The sequence below is a fragment of the Drosophila takahashii genome, chromosome 2R, assembly GCF_030179915.1.
Source record: "Drosophila takahashii strain IR98-3 E-12201 chromosome 2R, DtakHiC1v2, whole genome shotgun sequence".
NCBI classification, from domain to species: domain Eukaryota; kingdom Metazoa; phylum Arthropoda; class Insecta; order Diptera; family Drosophilidae; genus Drosophila; species Drosophila takahashii.
This window is the reverse complement of record NC_091679.1, coordinates 10,388,483-10,409,718: the sequence shown is the minus strand read 5'-3', so window position 1 is coordinate 10,409,718 and position 21,236 is coordinate 10,388,483. Positions and strand designations below refer to the sequence as shown.

The 21,236-nt window shown below is 44.3% G+C and overlaps 1 protein-coding gene across 1 annotated transcript in view; it reads left to right on the top strand.

Moving 5' to 3' along the window:
* The window catches only part of LOC138912734 (transcriptional regulator ATRX homolog), a 1,213,613-nt gene that overhangs the window by 492,649 nt on the left and 699,728 nt on the right, over window positions 1-21,236 (top strand). Inside the window, exon 8 of the mRNA XM_070213992.1 lies at window positions 1,748-1,923. Coding sequence (XP_070070093.1) covers window positions 1,748-1,923 — 176 coding nt within the window. The remainder of the gene's footprint in view (window positions 1-1,747; window positions 1,924-21,236) is intronic.

The following is a 21,236-nucleotide window of genomic DNA, read 5'->3' as shown; positions in this document are numbered from 1 at the left end:
TCGTGACGAACTTTTTGTAGGGTATTGTGACGAACTTTTTTTATTCAAGAATTTTAATTGTTAAAGTTAGTTATTTGTAAAAAAAATATAATAATACCAGATAACATTTACTGCTGCAGTTTTATTGTTGTTTTTAATAGTGAGGTCAGTTTAATTTAATTAAACAAAAAAAAAATTTGTTTAATTTAAAAAATTGCACTTTGACCATTTTTTTTTGTAAGTTTCGGTATTATCTTATTACTTCTTTCTTTTCCGTATCGAAAATAACTTTTCCGTGAATTGTATAAAAAAAAATTTTTTTTTTGTTTGTGAAAAGGATGATTTACACCAAACGCTGTGGGATTTGGCTACATTAAAATTTCGAATACAAATTTTTCAGAAATATGCTCAGTAAATGTAAGTAACTTTCTGCTTTTACACTTTTAAAAAATATTGATTTTTGGAGAAGTTACATTAAAGAACAAATCGTTCGTCACTTTACCCTACAACTTTTGAAAGTGCAAAAAAAGAAGTGTTCACGCGAAACGCTGAGGCACTTGGCTGCATTGGAATTTCGAATCCGAATTTTTCAGGGATATGCTCAGTAGATGTAAGCAACTTTCTGCGTTTACACTTTTGAAAAATGTTGATTTTTAGAAAGGTTACATTCAAAAAACGAATCATTCGTCACCTTACCCTACACTCCCCTACTAAATTTTTTATTAAAACACGAAACTCAGCTCTCCTAGTTTTTAAACTGATTGGTGGAACGATCTGATATCTGGGAAGTCAGGTGTAGTACACTGGAAGTTTTGACACTGGGAAAGCCGAGATCGATAGACGATTTATTTTTTAATTCTTTCTTGTTTTTAGCAAGAAAGGAAGCTAGCTTCGGCTGGCCGAAGCCCTTGCAGATAATTCCTATTAATTTACAAATCGCAAAAATGTTAATTTTCCTATTATTTTTCATTAATTTTGCGTTCGTTTCAATGGCAGCTATATGATATAGTAGTTCGATTTTGATAAAATTAAAATCGAAATTCGAAAATATTTGAAAAGAGTTATATCCTAGAAGTAGAAGAGAATACAATAAAAACCAACGAAGCAATAATTTATTTCCTATTATATTCCCATTAATTTTCCGATCGTTCCTATGGCAGCTATATGATATAGTCGTCCGATTTTGAAAAAATTTTATTCGAAATTCAGAATTAGATAAAAAATGACATTTCCAAAAGTAGGATGTTATAGGTTCAAAAACACCCAAGATATAATTTTTTACATTTTTTTCCCGATTGTTCCTATGAGAGCTATATGATATAGTTATCCGATCCGGCTCGTTCCGACTTATATACTACCTGCAATAGAAAGAAGACTTTTGGGAAAGTTTTATCCCGATAGCTTGAAAACTGAGAGACTAGTTTGCGTAGAAACGGACGGACAGACGGACGGACAGACGGACATGGCTAGATCGACTCGTCTAGTGATGCTGATCAAGAATATATATACTTTATGGGGTCGGAAACGTCTCCTTCACTGCGTTGCAAACTTCTGACTGAAATCATAATACCCTCTGCAAGGGTATAAAAACCATTGAAACTTTGTAGAAAGTAGGCGTTTTGATTTTTGACAATGTAAAAACAACATTTTAAGTAGGCTTACCTGCAAGGGTATATAAACTTCGGCTGGCCGAAGTTAACTTCCTTTCTAGTTTTTCTGAATTTGTATTTAAATTAATTATTTAATTATTTTTAATTTAAATTTACAGATTATAGCATGGTAAACTTCATCAAGCCCTTGTACCTCGGGACTGAACGTGAATTCGCTAATTTGTACGCAAATCCAATAAAAAATGGTCAACACAAAGACTCCAGCAAAAAGGATATTACGGTTATGAAGCAACGATCATTCGTGCTACACAAGAAATTGTCAAAATTTGTTCAGGTAATTTCTTCTTTAAATAAATAATTTGTTTTGAAACATTTTTAAATATCCTTAATTTTGGAATTTAGTAGACAGTAAACAAAAAATCCCACAACAGATATCGTGTCATTTATCGTCATACGAACAACATTTACTAAAATTTTTTTAAAATTTCAGTCCGTAGCTTGCAAAGACTTGATAGAGGCTGTTTTGACATTATTGAACGTGTGGGGGCGTCGCAAATCGTCGATCGAAGGCAGCTTCTTTGGGCGTTGCTGCTGTTGTGTTGCCACCGATTCACAATGGACTTGGATTCCCCCTTTACTTCGGGTTCCACTATGGATATTCAGACATGGGAGATAGCCGTTTGGAATTTACACAAGCTTCAATTTTCGCTAGGAGGATTGAAAGCTCCCCAAAAAAGTACTTTCGAGTAGCGGTGGACTTGAAAAACAAGGTTTTGAAGCTATTGACACCAGCTTCCCACAGTACGTACGAATAACTGGTTACCTCCGTACAAAGTTATGAGATGCGTAAAGTTTACCAGTAGTCGAGAGAGTGCACATTCGTAAGGGAGGATTATCGGATGTCGTTCGTCATATCGCAAGTTTTCGGAGGCCGTTATGCGGCCGCACGCCCTTATAAGCCCTTTCTCATCTAGAAAGGGGTTTAAGGAGAGGATGGAACTTGTCGCAGACACAGGACGCTTTTGACTCAAGCAGCGATATTTAGTTGCAAAATATCTGTGCTGGCTGCTGGTGACCATGAGTCGTTCAGCGGCGACAAGTTCTTGGGCCTGCAGACGGACTTCCGGAATCGATGACTATTTTCTACATCGTTGGACAAAACGGTGGACATACGCAAGGACCCGTAAAGCTCTATTTAGCTTGTAAAAGCCATCAAGGATGTCTTCTGTCGGAATGGACGCCACATGGGCCTTGACAGGACGCCTTTCCACTTCGGTCTACATGTAAGTCGGTTTATATTTTGAGCCACTTCAGCAGCCTTCCTAATGGCGCAGACTTCCGCCTGGAATATGCTGCAGACGTTGGGTAGCTTAGAGGACAGCCATATTTCAGGTCCGTACAGTACGCTCCTACTCCTCCTTCCATCATGGAGTCGTCCGTGTATATCTTGTCCCGACCCTTTTTCAGTCATCTGGGCTTATGAACGAGGTTTTAACCTCCATGCACGTTCTGGGGGTCATGTAGTCCGTTTTGTTGATCATGCTTCGGCCGATTGAACTATGCCCAAAGCTTGCGCCGTCAGAGTAGGTGACAGGTCCCATGTGCTGCTAAGCATCTTCTTGGATGCATATAGCGCAATGGTGGCCTTTTTCACCCTTTTTACTACATTGGGTCTCCATGCCATCCTGCAGTCTAGTGCTGTGCATAGGTACTTAACCTATGTTTTCGGTGTCAGCCTGGTTGCGCCGATTTTCGGGAGGTCAATTAAAGAGGATGAGGTCCGTCTTGTCCGCATTGATACCCACCTTTTCCACCCACTCACAGATCTTCCTGAGTGCTGATTCCATTATGGAGGTGAGGGTCGATGGACAAACTCCCGTACTAATTATGCCTATGTTGTCCGCATGCTCTGTTATTTTTGGGGCTCTCCTCTCGAATCTCTTAATTAGATCGTCGACCACCAAATTCCATAGGAGAGGCGAATGTAATGTATGAATGAATGTACCCCCCTGCAGCTAAGCAGGTTTCTTATCCAGACGCTTATTACAGGGTGCGTGCTGGCGATCCATTATAGCATCCGTCTTAATATTGTTGAATGCTCGGGATATATCTACGAATACTCTAAGCGCATATTCCTTAATGTGTAGTGCTCTCTCAACGGTTGCTACTAGCGAGTGTAGTGCCGTTTCTACAGATTTCCCTTCGGTGTAGGCGTGCTGGTTGGATGACATCATTCCTGATGTGTAAATCCAGCAGCTTTTCCAGTGTCTTGAGTATGAATGAGGTAAGGCTTATCGGCCTGTAATCCTTGGGGCTTGCGTGACAGCACTTTACCGCTTTTGAGAGGAAGACAATCCCAGAGGTCCTCCATTGAATTGGGAAATACACGGATAGACATGCCGAGTATATTTCATATAGCCATGGGGTAATCCTTTCCTTGGTCGTCTGTAACATGGCTGGAAATATTCCATCAAGTCCTGGTGCCTTGTAGCCCGTAAAGGAGTCTATGGCCCAGTTGATTTTGGTAGTTGTTATTAGATCGTTTGGGGGGCGTTCTTCGCCAGTTGCTATGTCTTGGTGCGTGCTGGCGTCTAAGACATCCGTGCATCCTGGGAAGTGCGATTGCATAAGTGCTGTTAGGTTCTCTTCACTGCCCTCAGTCCACTGCCCGTCGTCGCGTTTTAGCTGACTCTGTATGGTAGGTTGCTTTGAAAGCAGCTTTCGGAGTCTAGCTGTTTCCGGGACATTCTCGATGCTGGAGCAAAAGTTTCTTCACGAGCTTCTCTGTGCCCTGCGTGTTTCCTTCTAGTAATCCTCGTTGATGATCTCACCGTCTGCCTTTTTGGCGATTTTGAAGAATTCTCGGAGGTTATGTCTTTGGAGTGTAAGTTCCCGATTTCACCATGGTGGCCTGGTCTTCTTCCTTGTTCTTGTTGTCAGAGCTGTAATGAGGCATATGGTTAGCATGGATTCCCATCCGCACAAATACGGCGCTTCTGTTCCTGCTAACCGTTGGCGAGAAGAATGTATTGTAGTTTGAGGACCTTAGTCCGGCCACGATATTTCCCGAGGCAATCCATGGCTCTTGTTGACGGGCCCTTGCTCTAGGGCAATCAGGAGCTCCGCCGATGCGAGTCTGCCACCCTCAGTGGCATGGGTGGCTGGCTCATCTCTGCTCGACGGGTTGGCTATTACAGTCAGGTCACCGTCCTCTTCGTCTTCCGAGTCGTCCAGAGCAAGTTCCTGGGCGGCATCCACGGTGGCTTCCAGGGCTAGGTCCTTGCCTGCCTGCAGGATGTGTGCGCCTTTGTCGTCGGGGTGTTGCTTCTTGAGGCGCAACTAGATACAACCCATGCCCCACGCTATCTTCCCAAATCTTGGGTACAGCAGATCCTCCGCCTCCTTGTCGATTTGGAGAACCACACTTTGGCCCCCCACGTTGGGTAGCGGGCTTGCCATGTGCTGAATCTTCCAATCCGCCGTTGGGACGTCTGGATTCTGCCGCTAAAGCAGCTTCAGCGCCCGATCCCCTTGGATTGCGACGGGGAAGAAAAGCTTCGCCTTTGGTATGGATGGGATTAATTCCCTGTCCACAACCTCTAGCTTGGCGCCCTCCCACAGCGCCTCCAGTTGGCAGACCGTTTGCGTCAGCCACTTTCTGGTCGGATCATCGTTGCACTTCAGGATTTTCACGCCGTTCAACCACCCTGCACCATCCAATGTGGGCATGGGGGCTGTGGGTGATTTTTCCATCCGTGCAAAGAGAGACTCGATCATTCGCGCGTGGACGATTTTCCAGCGCGCCTCCGTGAACTTTCCATTTTCGTCATTCCTGACACGATCAGGTGTCGGTTGACTACATCAGTGATTTGAGCCCCTAACATCTCCTCCACCTTGTGGATGAAAATCCATCGACGCCAAATTTTTTAGGTGAAAAACGCATTTTTGATTTTGGACTTTCGAAAAAAAATTGTTAAAAATAAAAAATTAAAAAAGGCGCTTCCCAGGGGGTGGTGTTCACTGTACCTCCGCTGCCAAAATTTAGTGGCGTTTATTCAGAGTACAAAAACTTTATTAGTGTGGACGAAAGAAGAACACACGTGTAGATAGTTGTTGTCTTGTTATTTGTCTTTTTATTTGGTGTTCTCCCGTTCACGTTTCGCTTTAGACTGACTCCGCTGCGTGATCGCAGCTTTCCAACAACCCTTTTCTCTTGTTCTCTCTCATCTCCTTTTCCAGAGAGTGAGATAGCTATATATGTTCCAACAGATGGGTTAACATGTATAAGAGAGAGACAACTATCATATACATTCTAACGGAACTTAAAAGTAAACAACAACAATATTACCGAAATGTGTATACTAATGCGCAATTTCAATAACGCTCGTTATAACTGTAACCCAAAATCACAGACATGCGTATTCTGTATATTCCTAATGCGTAATTCTAATGTAGCCTGCTATAACTCGGCCATTCTGACACTGGAGATCTCCTGATCTCTCTCTTGTTATAAACATAGTTCAATTATAGTACAAGCTAATCTTATCTCTATACTTATATCTATTATTTTACATATTTGCACTTAAATAATTTACAATTGACATTATTTGCCTATCCGAATTTCTCATCAATTTCTTTTCATCCAATGTCTAATATTTTGTGAACTCCAAACGCCCTGATAAGGATTTCGTGTTAGCTGAAAACCTTCAACATCTTTCAGTAGATATCTATCATTTTTCAAAATTTTATCAATTTTATATGGTCCCTTATTTTTATACCCTTGTAGAGGGTATATAATTTCAGTCAGATGTTTGCAACGCAGTGAAGGAGACGTTTCCGACCACATAAAGTATATATATTCTTGATCAGCATCATTAGACGAGCCGATCTAGCCATGTCCGTCTGTCCGTCGGTCCGTCTGTCCGTCTTTCCGTTTCTATGCGAACTAGTCTCTCAGTTTTAAAGATATCGCGATGAAACTTTCCCGAAAGTCTTCTTTCTATTGCAGGTAGTACATATGTCGGAGCGAGCCGAATCGGACCACTATATCTTAAGGCTCCCATAGGAATATTCAAAGATATATAAGAAAATTCATTGTTACTTTGTAGGAAGTAGGCGTTTTAATTCTTGACTCTTTAAAAACAAAATTCAAAAATAAAAACGCTGAATCTGGAATCCCTGGAACTGCACCGAGTGAGCATTACTTTATCTGCAAGGGCATATAAGCTTCGGCTGGCCGAAGGTAGCTTCCTTTCTTGTTTGGTTTTAATTTTCTGGAAACTCCTACCGTACTGTCCAAATTTTTCACCATCACATAATCACCTAACTTATATTCAGTCGCTTGTATTCTTTTTTGATTGTAATACTTTTCATTACTTTCTTAAATTTCCTTTTGACTTTTTTTTCCTAGTTGCCTAATATCTTCTAAATTTCTTTCCCTAACTGTATCTATATTAACTAAATTTTCTAACTCTTCTCTCAACTCATCTCTAGTCTCATTTCTTTGTATTAATCCAAATAGCATTTCACTCGGACATTGCTTTATACTACGATGTTGTGTATTATTAAGTACAAGTTCCACCTTTTCTACAACTACATCCCAATGTAATCCATTTTCAACTTCTGTAAGTTTCGCTAGCATTGGACCTAAAACTCTATTTATTCTTTCCACCTGGCCATTCGGCTGCGGCGAACCAGTGGCAATTTTTATATGTTTAACACCTACCTCTTTCATAAATTCTTTAAACTGGAACAACGTCCACGATCTGATATTATATGTTATGTTATCGATACTTAAATACAATATCGTAAGTCAAGATTACAAGAGTAATGAAACTCGGGCTTACTTGAAGAGAAAAGGAAGAAAAGAAACTAAGAAAAGAAACTAGCAAGAATGAGATGAAAATTGAGAACCACGTGTCTTTTAATTAATAGTTTAACACTCTACAAATTGGCGACGAGGATTTTAATTCGATGTATTAATATACATCAGACAAAAACACAGTTTTGTAAATACAAAATTTAAATGGCAGGTGACCAAAAACCAGAGATGTCGCCTGCAACCTCAACACCTACATTTTATCAGACATCAGCCATTCCGGAGTTTTCTCTAAGCAACGAGTCATTCGAAATCTGGAAGGAAAAATTGGACATGCACTTCTGTGAACTCAACTTAACAGATGAAAATTCGAAGAAGGAAACGCTTTTGAAATCAATCGGATCTGCACCATATAGTGTTTTACACAGCTTATGCAGTCCCAATTCACCTGTGCAAAAATCGTATGCAGAAATCTGCTCGATTCTAATCACACATTATACACCGCCAACGCTCGTATTTCGAGAGCAAAAGAAATTTCATGATTTCATGATTGTGAAAATGTTGCGGAGTGGTATGCACGATTGAAGCAGTTGGCGCTGAAGTGTAAATTTGGACAATATTTGGAAGCATTTGTTTTAAACCAATTCATTTTGAGTCTTCGTGGTCCAATATTTGAGTGCATTTGTGAAGATGACTAAAAACTTTCATTACCTGAAGCATTAAGGAAGGCAATGATAGTCGAAACAAAGATAACCACAAAGAATTTAAATGAGAGCATTAATTACGTAAATAGGAACAACAACAACACGAACCAAACGAACCACAAATCCGCAAAGCGGATTCAACAAAAACAACGGCAGCTGGAGCCCTCGCAAAAATTTCAAGGGCAATGGAAGTCGGCAAGGTCCCAAGAGCGAAAACACCCGAGAAGTTTGCAGTAATGTGCAGCAGCGGAAACCATGTACACATTGCGGCTCGAAAAATCACTTCTCGGGTACTTGTAAATACAATATTTGTCGCTGCCACAAATGTGGAAAAATAGGGCACTTGGCTAGCGTTTGTAAATTAAAATCAAAATCTGTATCTTATGTAGCAAATTCTCAATTAAAAGAAAACGATGATTGTACTAATTATAATTTTTCTATATTTAGTGTGTCTTTGACTCTCTCTGGTGGAGTTTATTTTCTATCCGTGAATATCGATGGTGTTCATGTGAAAGTTGCTTGTGATACGGGTGCACCATGCACATTAATTCCGAAAACGATGTATGATAAAACCCTCTTTAAGAAACCATTACGGAATGGTTGTACTGCATATGTTAATTACAATGGAGATAATATTGAAGTTGTTAGTAAGTACGACGCAACTGTAGAGTTCCAAAATGCGAGCAAAGAAATTGTCATTGTCAAACACGTCGAGTCCACCTTTACTTGGAAGGAACTTTTTAAGAACTTTTAACTTCGAATTACGGCAAGTAAACAATATCAATTCGCAAGATAAGCTCTTAATCATAGAAGAAAAAATTAAAAATGAGTATTTTGATGTATTTAAATATGAGTTAGAATCTTATAATGTCTGCACTGTAAATTTACAACTGGAAAACCAGAACAAGCCTATATTTTTAAAGCCATGGAAAAACAAGGTAGATCTAAAGTAACGCATGTTAGTTGAACAGGGTGTGCTAGAACACGTAGACAGTTCTGAATGGGGAACGCCATTAGTTCCAATACTAAAGCCAAATGGTAACATTAGGATTTGCGGTGATTACAAAGTAACTTTGAACCGGCATTTAATATATGTTATATATTATATATATCCTGTGATATAGCCACTCCCTATCCCCAAATGTATATAACCCCCCCAACGAGAATATAAGTAGTTAAATAAGGCTAGCGACAAGGTAAAATAGTATTATAAGTTAGGTTTAAGGCTACAAGGCCACACCCGATAGTTAATAAAACTGTCATCGCCACCGATACTTACATCACTAGCCTGGAAGGCTTGCCCCACACCGACACACACATACCAGCACGGGGAACGCCATTAGTTCCAATACTAAAGCCAAATGGTAACATTAGGATTTGCGGTGATTACAAAGTAACTTTGAACCGGCATTTAATATATGTTATATATTATATATATCCTGTGATATAGCCACTCCCTATCCCCAAATGTATATAACCCCCCCACCGAGAATATAAGTAGTTAAATAAGGCTAGCGATAAGGTAAAATAGTATTATAAGTTAGGTTAAAGGCTACAAGGCCACACCCGATAGTTAATAAAACTGTCATCGCCACCGATACTTACATCACTAGCCTGGAAGGCTTGCCCCACACCGACACACACATACCAGCACAGAAAACAGGAAATTCACCACGAAAAACGGTCACTTGACCAAGCTTAGAATAAGAGCGAGTGAGAAAACGCATGATCGCGTTGGAAACCAACCCCCGAAAACTGGCACGCGCCCATGGAGAGCGAGAGAAAGATATGCCAAAACTTCTAGAAGCCGGGAAACAGAATGGCGAGAAGTTTCGCGAAACGAAACTCGTGGCAGTTCTTTGGAAGAGGTCGACTGACGCTGACAAGGAATTGAAGTGCGGAAAAGAGTGGGCGATTTCGCCACTCCGGGAGTGAAAGACAGGAGAAACACGAGGAGAAGCCAAGCACTCAACGTGCTCAACGTGGGAAACACCAGGACACTCGCGGAAAGCAGCGGAACACCCAGTCGTCGAGTGACGGCTGACGAGGAGAAGGACAGCGAAGTAAGGACAGAGGATTTGTGGACAACAGTGGTGCCGGCCCAGGACCAGCGGCGAAGCCCCAACAGTTGCACGCGGAATCCTCACGTGTATGTGTGTGTGCGGGAGCGAGACGGGTGAGTGCCAAAATCCGTGAAACCGCAACGAGTGGCCAGCGACGCCAGGCCAACCAACAAGGGGCAGTATGTGCACGTAGAAATCTCGGCAGGCCTCGATGCGGTATCACTGGGGTAGAATCCGGCTAGATCAGCCATAACCTCTGCTTAAATAAAACCTAACACTATGTAACCCTAATGAAACTGAAAACCTAACCTCAAAAATGCCAAAACGGAAAAATATAAAATAGATCCAAGTCAAACATGAAGAACTTACATCCCAAATACTGTATACATTGAAATAAAACTAGCATACCACGAAAACTTATTTATATTTTGTCGAAGCAAATCTTTTAAAGAAAACTGATCAAGATCCTAATAAACAGCAAAGATTTAACTTGAAGCCTAGAAATCCCACTATATTTTCTTGCCCATACTTGAACCGCCTCGAAATGCCCTCCAACGATACCACCCCCGAGTTATTTAACCAGATATTTTGTCAGAGGTCAGGCTCAGCCGACCGCATAACTTATTCCGACAGCGAGTGCTGGCGGCTCTTCATGTAAGGCAGCCACATGGCCTAGAATTGCCAGGCGTCCCCTAATCGATTCCCTCTCGGTCTCCTCGTGGCGAGTGCTGCGAGCCAGACCCAGTACGCGATACCGCCGAACCCCCCCCTTCGTTTTTGCTGATACCCAAATCAAATCGAAAACTGTGTTTTTTACTCAGTAACCCGGTGGCTGACACACTACATCTCACGTCAGCCCACCGCTCATCGAAGACCCTAGTCTCAATCTTTATAAATTTGTCTGTAAAGAGATCCTGGCGTGACCGAGCTTCACCCCAGCCTAAGAAACTACTTCACAGTCTGGCGCCCGAGCAGGGACTTGGGGCTTACGAATTTTAGATGATTATTTGGCCTAAAGACCCATCTGGTTACTTTCTTCGATTTGTGTTTTTGGGTTCCGCCATATAGGAGCGAATTTTTAAGTGGGTACGCACGGAGAGGAATAAATATCGAGGGACATGCAAATCTAAAACCAATATTATCAAATATATATATATATAAGCAAGACACAGGCGGGAGAACTTGCATAAAAGTATACCCAAAATCAAGACCAAACATAACCATAAAGAGAGGTTTTCAGGGGTAACAGACCACGTGGCCAACAGATCACGTGAGTCGCATACAAGCATAGCAAAGAGAGAAAGAGCGAGCCCTCTATAGGTGAACCAGTCAGACCGCGAGATTGTAAAAGCACAAGCTAATCCATATTCCCCACAGCGCAGCCATCTTGTTTTCGCTCTCATCGTCGTCTCTCTCACATCCCCAGCAATCGACTGCAAGTACAGTCATCGGAAGCATAGAAAAGGGATCTGAAAACCACCGTCGCCGAGTCAACACATTTTTCACAGAATTTTTCCGCTACATCCAGTTTTACATCGCCGTCGAGGAAAATCTAAATTGTCGTCGTACGCCTTATTGGGGTTGCCATCGTTCCGCTGGGCCGTTATTAACCCGTTAACAAATAAATAAACATTTTTTTTTCGCTGTTTAATTTTGTTAAACTTTTGAGCTTCGTTTGACCCTCGTTAAACATTTTTCGCCGCACCAAAATCTGGGTTTCCTCGTTCTCCGGTGGATTATTTTTCGCAAACATGGGTGCACGTTGGATTTCGTATCTCAGAAAGCGAGAATTGTAGGCAATTCTGAAGGAGTTCGCCTTGGACGGAACTGGAAACGTGGAGGAGATGAGGAGCCGGTTGGCAGCCTTTAATAATCGTGACGATCACGTCTTGGAGATAGCCGAGCGTCTTCAGGAATGCGAGTCGGAAATATTGGCCGCGATCAGCGAGCGGAAGCAACGGACGCCGAGGCCAAACCCTGCGGGTCCAACCAAACTCCATGTCCCACTGGGATGCGCCAACACCGCTGAGGCAGGGGCCGACGTAGAAGCCACAACTGCCAGGCGGGATATTTCTCCCAGAAAGCTGGAAATGACAGCGGCAACTCTAGCAGAAAAGTTGAGGAACTGGGGAATCACCTTCGACGGGACAACGGACCCGATCTTGTTTATCCAACACCTCGAGGAACGAGCCACAGCTTACGAAGTCAACGTGGAGAAGATGCCGCAGGCCATTCCTGGTCTTTTGACGGACACGGCCGAACACTGGTTCCGGACAAGTCAGCTACTGGGCGAATCCTGGGCAAACTTCAAGAAGGCATTTCTTGACTTTTTCCTGCCACCGAGGTATTTCCAGAGACTCGAGGATGAGATCCGCACCAGACACCAGCGACCCGGAGAATCATTTAAGCAATACCTTGTAAATATTCGATTGATGATGCACAGAGCGGGATATAATTCAGAACAGGAGTTGGAAAGGATTTATGAAAATCTACAGTCAGACTATCAACTGTTTACCAGGAGACATGAATTCACAACGCTGGAACAACTGACCGCCTTGGCAGTTACTTACGAAGTCACCCGCGATCGAGACACAGGAAGTCATGCAAGGATGCTGGCTGAAATGCAGTCACCGCCGAAGAGAATCGACCAGATCCCGTCGTACTCAGGGGCGCCACCAACGGGTCGCCAAGATACAGCACGACCACCCCCACGAACATTTACACCGGCCGCCGTGGTACCGGAGATAGTTCCTCGGGTGGGGAACGTGTCCATAGTGCCGAACTTCAGACTAGCCTGCAGGAATTGTGCGCAGGCTGGGCATTTTCAACACGAGTGTCGCAATCCTCGAATTCTCTTTTGCTGGGAATGCGGTCGCCGAGGAATACGAACCAACGAGTGTTGTCGTCGCAGCCATCCGGGAAACGAGAGGAGTCTTCGTCCCCTCGGGGAGCGGCCGGAGACTGCCAGGAGGAATCCCCAGAATTAAAAGATATTTTACAAGTCCAGGCGAGCAGAATCATCGCACAAGTACAAATCGAGGGTCGACTATTTAATGCAACCATAGACACCGGAGCCAGCAGAAGTTTCGTGAGCGAAAGAGTCGTTCAACTCGTGGGCACACCACATAACGTACGGACGGTACGCACCCAAGTCAGCCTGGCCGAAGGCTCCCGCAAGGAAATAACCAAGTCACTGGTGGCGAAAGTCCAGTTGGACCAACGTTGGGTCACATTTCCACTCTTAGTCTTACCCTCAATCATGGAAGATGTGCTGTTGGGAATGGACTTTCTCTGCGGCGTGTCCGCCACCCTCCAATGTGGTCGCGTTTCGCTACAACTTAACCCTCTTCTCGTAGCCAGCACCAAGAGCGACTCCGTTCTGTCCCCCCTTCTCATAAATGAGCCTTCTTCAGAAGAAATCGACAACTTCGATGCCACCGTCCCAGAACTACAAAGCAACGAACCAGAGCGCAGGATGCAAGCTGCCCCAACAAACAGTATTCTAGGGCCCAGAGACGACACAGCCGTGCGCAATAATCCATTTCGGCGGAATCCGAGTTCCGTATCGGCAGAGCCAGCCAAGGAAGCGCGAGTTCGTTCCCCAGCCAGACCAGCGTATGCATCTGATACTGGAGGAGCATTAGCAGTAATCAAAGAGACCCCAGGGCCGGAGGATCTAGAACCCTGGGTACACAAATTCCTACAGGAGGAATTGGCCAAATTCGACGGACTGACCGGAGTGTCACACATCGCCGAACACTCGATCACAATGCGGGATGATAAACACATTAAACAACGGTATTTTCCCAAGAATCCCGCAATGCAGAGGATTATTGACGAGCAGATCGACGATTTGTTACGCCACGATTGCATAGAACCTTCTCGGAGCCCCCATAGTGCCCCTATCGTACTCGTGGGCAAGAAATCGGGAGAGATGCGGCTCTGTGTTGATTTTCGGCAACTAAATGCCCATTCAATCCCTGATGCGTACCCGCTGCCCAGGATAACTCACATTTTGGAGCGGTTGCGCCACGCCAAGTACATCTCCACTCTTGACCTGAAGAGCGGATACTGGAAAATCCCCATGGCCAAGACAAGTCGCGAGTGCACTGCATTTACAGTTCCAGGAAGGGGACTGTACCACTGGAAAGTCATGCCGTTTGGCCTCCATTCAGCACCGGCCACTTTCCAGCGGGCGCTCGACAGCGTAATTGGGCCAGACATAGAGCCCAACGCGTTTGCGTCCCTGGATGATATAATCATCATCGGGCGCACGTTGGAAGAGCATGTGCACCATCTTCAAGAGGTATTCCGACGGCTACGGAAAGCGAACCTTCGCCTCAATGCAAAGAAATGTAGTTTCTTTAAGCGCAGCCTGGTATACCTGGGGCACGTCATCAGTGAGGAAGGGATCCACACAGATCCCGACAAGATTTCGGCAGTACGGCAACTGAGTCCGCCCACCACATGCAAGGAACTACGTAGATGTCTGGGTATCGCGTCATGGTACAGGAGGTTTGTCCCCAACTTTGCCAGTATCGTACAACCCATATCTCTGTTGTTGAAAAAGGGAAGAAATGGCAATGGCAGCAGGATCAACAAGACGCGTTCGAAGAATTGAAGCGGAAGCTCACAGAGGCACCTGTTCTCGCCTGTCCGGATTTCAATGAGAAGTTTGTCTTACAAACCGATGCCAGTGATATAGGGCTAGGAGCTGTCCTAACCCAGAATATCCAGGGAGAGGAACGCGTCATCGCATTCGCTAGCAGACGTCTCATCGCCGCTGAAGAAAATTATTCAGCCACTGAGAAGGAATGCCTGGCCATTATATGGGCCATAAGGAAACTTAGGTGTTACGTAGAAGGGTATCGATTTGAGGTGATCACGGACCATGTCGCATTAAAGTGGCTCAACTCAATCGACAATCCCTCCGGCCGAATCGCACGCTGGGCGTTAGAATTACAGCAGTACCAGTTTGACGTCACCTATCGGCGCGGGAGCCAGAACATTGTCGCGGATGCGCTGTCACGACAGCCCTTGGATGTAGTGCAACTTATCCAGGAGGATAAGCCTGAGTGCACCTGGTACCAGCGAATGCTGAAACTCGTTCAGGACAAGCCTGAAGGTATGTTCGCAAGTGCGACACTTGTCAACGGTTTAAGGTAAGCCAAAACAAACCAGCGGGTAAGATGTTCACCAGGCAGATCAATGAGCCCTTCGACACTGTCTGCGCCGACTTCATTGGACCCCTTCCGCGGGAATAGCATGCTGCTAGTATTTTTCGACGCCTTTTCAAAATGGGTCGAGTTAGTTCCGCTAAGAAAAGCTACTTCGGCACACCTTGAGAAATCCTTTCGGGAGAGGATTTTAAATCACTTTGGGATTCCCCGTACCTTTGTTTGCGACAATGGGACCCAATTCACAAGTCGACCCTTCAAAGCTTTCTGCAAACAGGCGGGGATGGAGATCCAGTATACGGCACCCTATACTCCGCAGCAGAACCCGACAGAGCGGGCAAATCGCACCATTAAAACTATGGTCGCCCAGTATATCGAGGATAAACAGACGAAGTGGGACGAACTGCTCCCTGAGCTGAACCTGGCTATAAACAGCAGCGTTTCTGACTCCACCGGATTCAGCCCGGCGTTTGTTATACAAGGCAGAGAGCCAAGACTCCCAGGGGCCTTGTACGACGAAGTCACGCCGGGATCAAGCCATGTTCCCAGATCACCCGTCGCGAAAGCGGAATTGCTGCGCGACGTGTTTAAGGTGGTCCAAACTAACACCCAGCGAGTTTCGATGGAGCAGCGAAAGCACTACAACCTTAGACGGCGCGCGTGGAGACCAACTGTGGGATCACTGGTCTTCGTAAAGCAGCACCACTTGTCCAGGGCGGCGGATAACTTTGCTGCAAAGTTAGCACCCAAATATGAGGGGCCGTACAAGGTGGTCCAATTCATTTCGGCCACAATCGTGCGTTTAAAGCGCACACGAACTAAACAAAGCCGGACAGCATCGCTCGGAGACCTAAAGGAAGCAGTCGACGATCCGGAGACCCCGAGGCCGGTACCGGTCGAACAGGACAGCCCAGACGCAGCGAAGACGACAGAGTAGGTTTAGGGTCGGGTGACCCTAAACTCCAATACATAAAGCCCGCACCGCGGCCTCATCGTAGAGAAAATATATATACCAAGCAGGGGTCGAGTGACGCTCAAAAGAACCCTGGCCGAGGCAAGAGCCAATTCACATGGACCACTGCGACAGGAGCCAAGTTTGAGTCAGTGGGGGCCACTTGCTGGAGCGTGCGCCTTCCCAACGTCCCCACTCCCCTCAGGGGAAACTCAATGCTCCCAGTGCCCACCGTAGCTTAGCCCCTCTAACTACAAAACTAACCAAAACTAAAACGGTAACCCCCCTTTTTACAAACTAAAACTAATAAAAGGTTATCTTCCCAACAGACATGGCAGCGGGGGACTTCCCCGATTGGAGGCACCTGGTGAGGTGCGTGGAGGAGGCCATTGGGCCGTGCCCTGGCCAGTACCCGGCGCCAAGTGACCACGCCGCCACACTGGAGGAAACCTCCCAACGTGGCCAACACGTTTCCAGCCCGGACCACGCCATGGAGTCTGAAGAGGCTCAAACCATGGATGATTTCGCGGGCCATGTATGGCGCGTCCAGGACAACGGACCCAGCACAGTCCTGGAGAGGATGGACCCTAACGGGGTCATATTCAGCTACGCGGATGAGAAGGGCAGCGTCTCGGCTACTACATCGCCGACACCCCCCATGGAGACGATCGAGCCCTCCAACGAGGAGGACCTGCGTGCTACCCTGGACCTGCCGCGACACTGGCGTATCCGCGTGAACGGGGGACGGATTCCCCGCTCCCTCGTCGAGCACGTTCGACCACAGGAGGGAACACGACGCCGGGTGGACAGAAAGTTCCTCTTCCATGCCGGAGGGGAGGAATTCCGGGTGCATATCAATAAGAGGGACGAGATCGCCGTCTCGTCGCGCCCCCCGAAGAAGGAGGGGATTGTGGGGAGCCAATTGGCAATAGCCACTCCCTATCCCCAAATGTATATAACCCCCCCACCGAGAATATAAGTAGTTAAATAAGGCTAGCGATAAGGTAAAATAGTATTATAAGTTAGGTTTAAGGCTACAAGGCCACACCCGATAGTTAATAAAACTGTCATCGCCACCGATACTTACATCACTAGCCTGGAAGGCTTGCCCCACACCGACACACACATACCAGCACAGAAAACAGGAAATTCACCACGAAAAACGGTCACTTGACCAAGCTTAGAATAAGAGCGAGTGAGAAAACGCATGATCGCGTTGGAAACCAACCCCCGAAAACTGGCACGCGCCCATAAGGGAGAGCGAGAGGAAGACATGCCAAAACTTCTAGAAGCCGGGAAACAGAATGGCGAGAAGTTTCGCGAAACGAAACTCGTGGCAGTTCTTTGGAAGAGGTCGACTGACGCTGACAAGGAATTGAAGTGCGGAAAAGAGTGGGCGATTTTGCCACTCCGGGAGTGAAAGACAGGAGAAACACGAGGAGAAGCCAAGCACTCAACGTGCTCAACGTGGGAAACACCAGGACACTCGCGGAAAGCAGCGGAACACCCAGTCGTCGAGTGACGGCTGACGAGGAGAAGGACAGCGAAGAAAGGACAGAGGATTTGTAGACAACAGTGGTGCCGGCCCAGGACCAGCGGCGGAGCCCCAACAGTTGCACGCGGAATCCTCACGTGTATGTGTGTGTGCGGGAGCGAGACGGGTGAGTGCCAAAATCCGTGAAACCGCAACGAGTGGGCAGCGACGCCAGGCCAACCAACAAGGGGCAGTATGTGCACGTAGAAATCTCGGCAGGCCTCGATGCGGTATCACTGGGGTAGAATCCGGCTAGATCAGCCATAACCTCTGCTTAAATAAAACCTAACACTATGTAACCCTAATGAAACTGAAAACCTAACCTCAAAAATGCCAAAACGGAAAAATATAAAATAGATCCAAGTCAAACATGAAGAACTTACATCCCAAATACTGTATACATTGAAATAAAACTAGCATACCACGAAAACTTATTTATATTTTGTCGAAGCAAATCTTTTAAAGAAAACTGATCAAGATCCTAATAAACAGCAAAGATTTAACTTGAAGCCTAGAAATCCCACTATATTTTCTTGCCCATACTTGAACCGCCTCGAAATGCCCTCCAACGATACCACCCCCGAGTTATTTAACCAGATATTTTGTCAGAGGTCAGGCTCAGCCGACCGCATAACTTATTCCGACAGCGAGTGCTGGCGGCTCTTCATGTAAGGCAGCCACATGGCCTAGAATTGCCAGGCGTCCCCTAATCGATTCCCTCTCGGTCTCCTCGTGGCGAGTGCCGCGAGCCAGACCCAGTACGCGATACCGCCGAACCCCCCCCCCTTCGTTTTTGCTGATACCCAAATCAAATCGAAAACTGTGTTTTTTACTCAGTAACCCGGTGGCTGACACACTACATCTCACGTCAGCCCACCGCTCATCGAAGACCCTAGTCTCAATCTTTATAAATTTGTCTGTAAAGAGATCCTGGCGTGACCGAGCTTCACCCCAGCCTAAGAAACTACTTCACAATCCTTTATCCTTTGCCAAAAATAGACGAGATTTTCGGAGCACTCGAAGGAGGTACATTATATACCAAACTGGATTCATCTAACGCTTATAATCAGCTTCACTTAGATGAAAAGTCCCAGCTCTTGTGTACCTGGAGCACTCATATAGGATTACTTAAGGTCAAACGATTACCTTTTGGTATAAAAACAGCCGCAGCCATTTTTCAAAAAGTCATGGAAAGTTTGTTTCAGGGCTTAAAGGGAGTTTAAACAACAACTAGACGATATAACTGTAACGGGAAAAGACCTTCAAGAGCACGTTCAAAATTTGAAAAATGTCTTAGATAAATTGAAACTTGTTGGATTGCGACTAAATATAGAAAAATGTGAATTTTTCAAGTGCAAAATTGACTATTTAGGATTTTCGATTGATAAAAATGGTCTTAGCAAAAATAATGACAGAATTTCAAGTGTTTCTCAAGCGCCAGTTCCATCCAATGTGTCGGAGCTTCGTGCCTTTATTGGAATGGTCAATAACTATTCTAAATTCATCCATAATTTTGCAAAGAAAATGAGCGCACTTTATTTATTACTTCGTAAAGGGGTAAAATTCGATTGGTCTCAGGAATGCCAAAGGGCATATGATGCGATTAAAAGAGACGTAACTTCAGACCAGGTATTAGTCCCTTTTAATTCGAAATTACCTATTGTTTTGACAACTGACGCAAGTAACAATGCCGTGGGTGGCATTTTGTCGCACAGCTTTGATGACGGACTTAAACCAATAGCATTTGTGTCTAGAGCTTTGTCGAAAAGTGAACAAAACTACAGCACTCTTGAAAAAGAAGCCGTATCAATTATTTATTGAGTTACCAACACTACCTTTTGGGAAATAGGTTTACTTTAAGGACAGACCATAAACCCCTATTGGGCAAAGATATTTCACAAGAAACCAGGAGAGATCCTATACTATCAAAAGTTTGTGAAGCAATTAAGGATCGTTCTTTATATAAAATAATCAGTAAGGACTTTTCTAGTTTTAAAAGTAGGGCTAGTGAATTGTCAGAGGAATTTGATTGCATTTTATGGGGATATCGAGTAGTAGTTCCCAACAAACTAAAAAAAGAAGTGTTACATTAGATGCACAGATCTCATCTAGGAATTGTTAAAACAAAAATGTTAGCACGTTCATATATTTGGTGGCCCGGAATGGATACACAAATAGAAGAACTGATCAGACAGTGTGAACCATGTCAACAAATGCAGGCTAGTCCAGAAAAAGGTTTATTAATCCCTTGGAAATCAAACGGTAAAGTCTGGAGCCGAATTCACATAGATTTTGCAGGGCCAATTCAAAACTTTCATTTGTTGATAGTCATTGACTCTTAATCGAAATGGGTCGAAGTTTTTAAAACAAAGGACATTACTTCATCGCTTACCATACAAATTTTAAGAGACTTGTTCTGCAGATACGGCTTAGTAGATGTTTTAGTGAGCGACAATGGTCGCCAGTTTACCTCTAATGATTTTAATACTTTCATGTTAAATAACGGAAAACGGCACAGTTTGACAGCTCCTGGACACCCTTCGACAAACGGACAAGCTGAAAATTTCGTAAAAACTGTAAAAAAATCCCTTTACGCGAACATGAAAGGTGATAGCTATCAAGACTTTGACACCGTCTTGAACAGATTTTTGATAGACTACAGAAACACAGTTCATTGCACAACAGGAAATCACCAGCTAAGTTATTTTTAGGTCGAACTTTAAAAACCAGATTCTCGTTTATGAAACCACCCAAAGTCACAGAGCGCATAGAAAGTAGATAGCAGCAATCAATTGTAAACTATAAGGGCAAGCGAAACGTAAATTTAAGACAAGGCCAAGAAGTTTTAGTCAGAGATTACACATATCCTAACAAGGCAAGTTCGACTCAGGGGACTGTAAAACATCAGTTAGGCTCTCGATCCTACAGTTGTGTTTTATCCAACAATGACCGCGAAATAAAGCGTCACATGGATCAAATAAAAAATAATGAAAATTGTTCAGAAACTAAAGAACATAATGAGGATAACACTCCCATCATAAGCAACCATTCTAATGAATTTTCAAACGATAATAATGACACAACTGAGAATGTAGAAATATCTACAACCAGAAGAGAGTTAAGACCTCGTGTGGAGGGTAAGATCAAGCCACACACATATCCAAAACAACACATTTTAAAATCATTATAAATATTGAAATAAGCAATCTTAAGAAGTCTTTCGTTATATGTAATGCAGTTTTCTTTAAAAATGTTGAATTTAATTCTCTACACACATGCTATAAGATTAAAGTCTAAGAATTGAATTACCCTAGCTTTAAAATCTTGAGTTGGAACACAAAATATAGGAGGGACATGTTATGTTATCGATAGGGGAGTGTAGGGTAAGGTGACGAACGA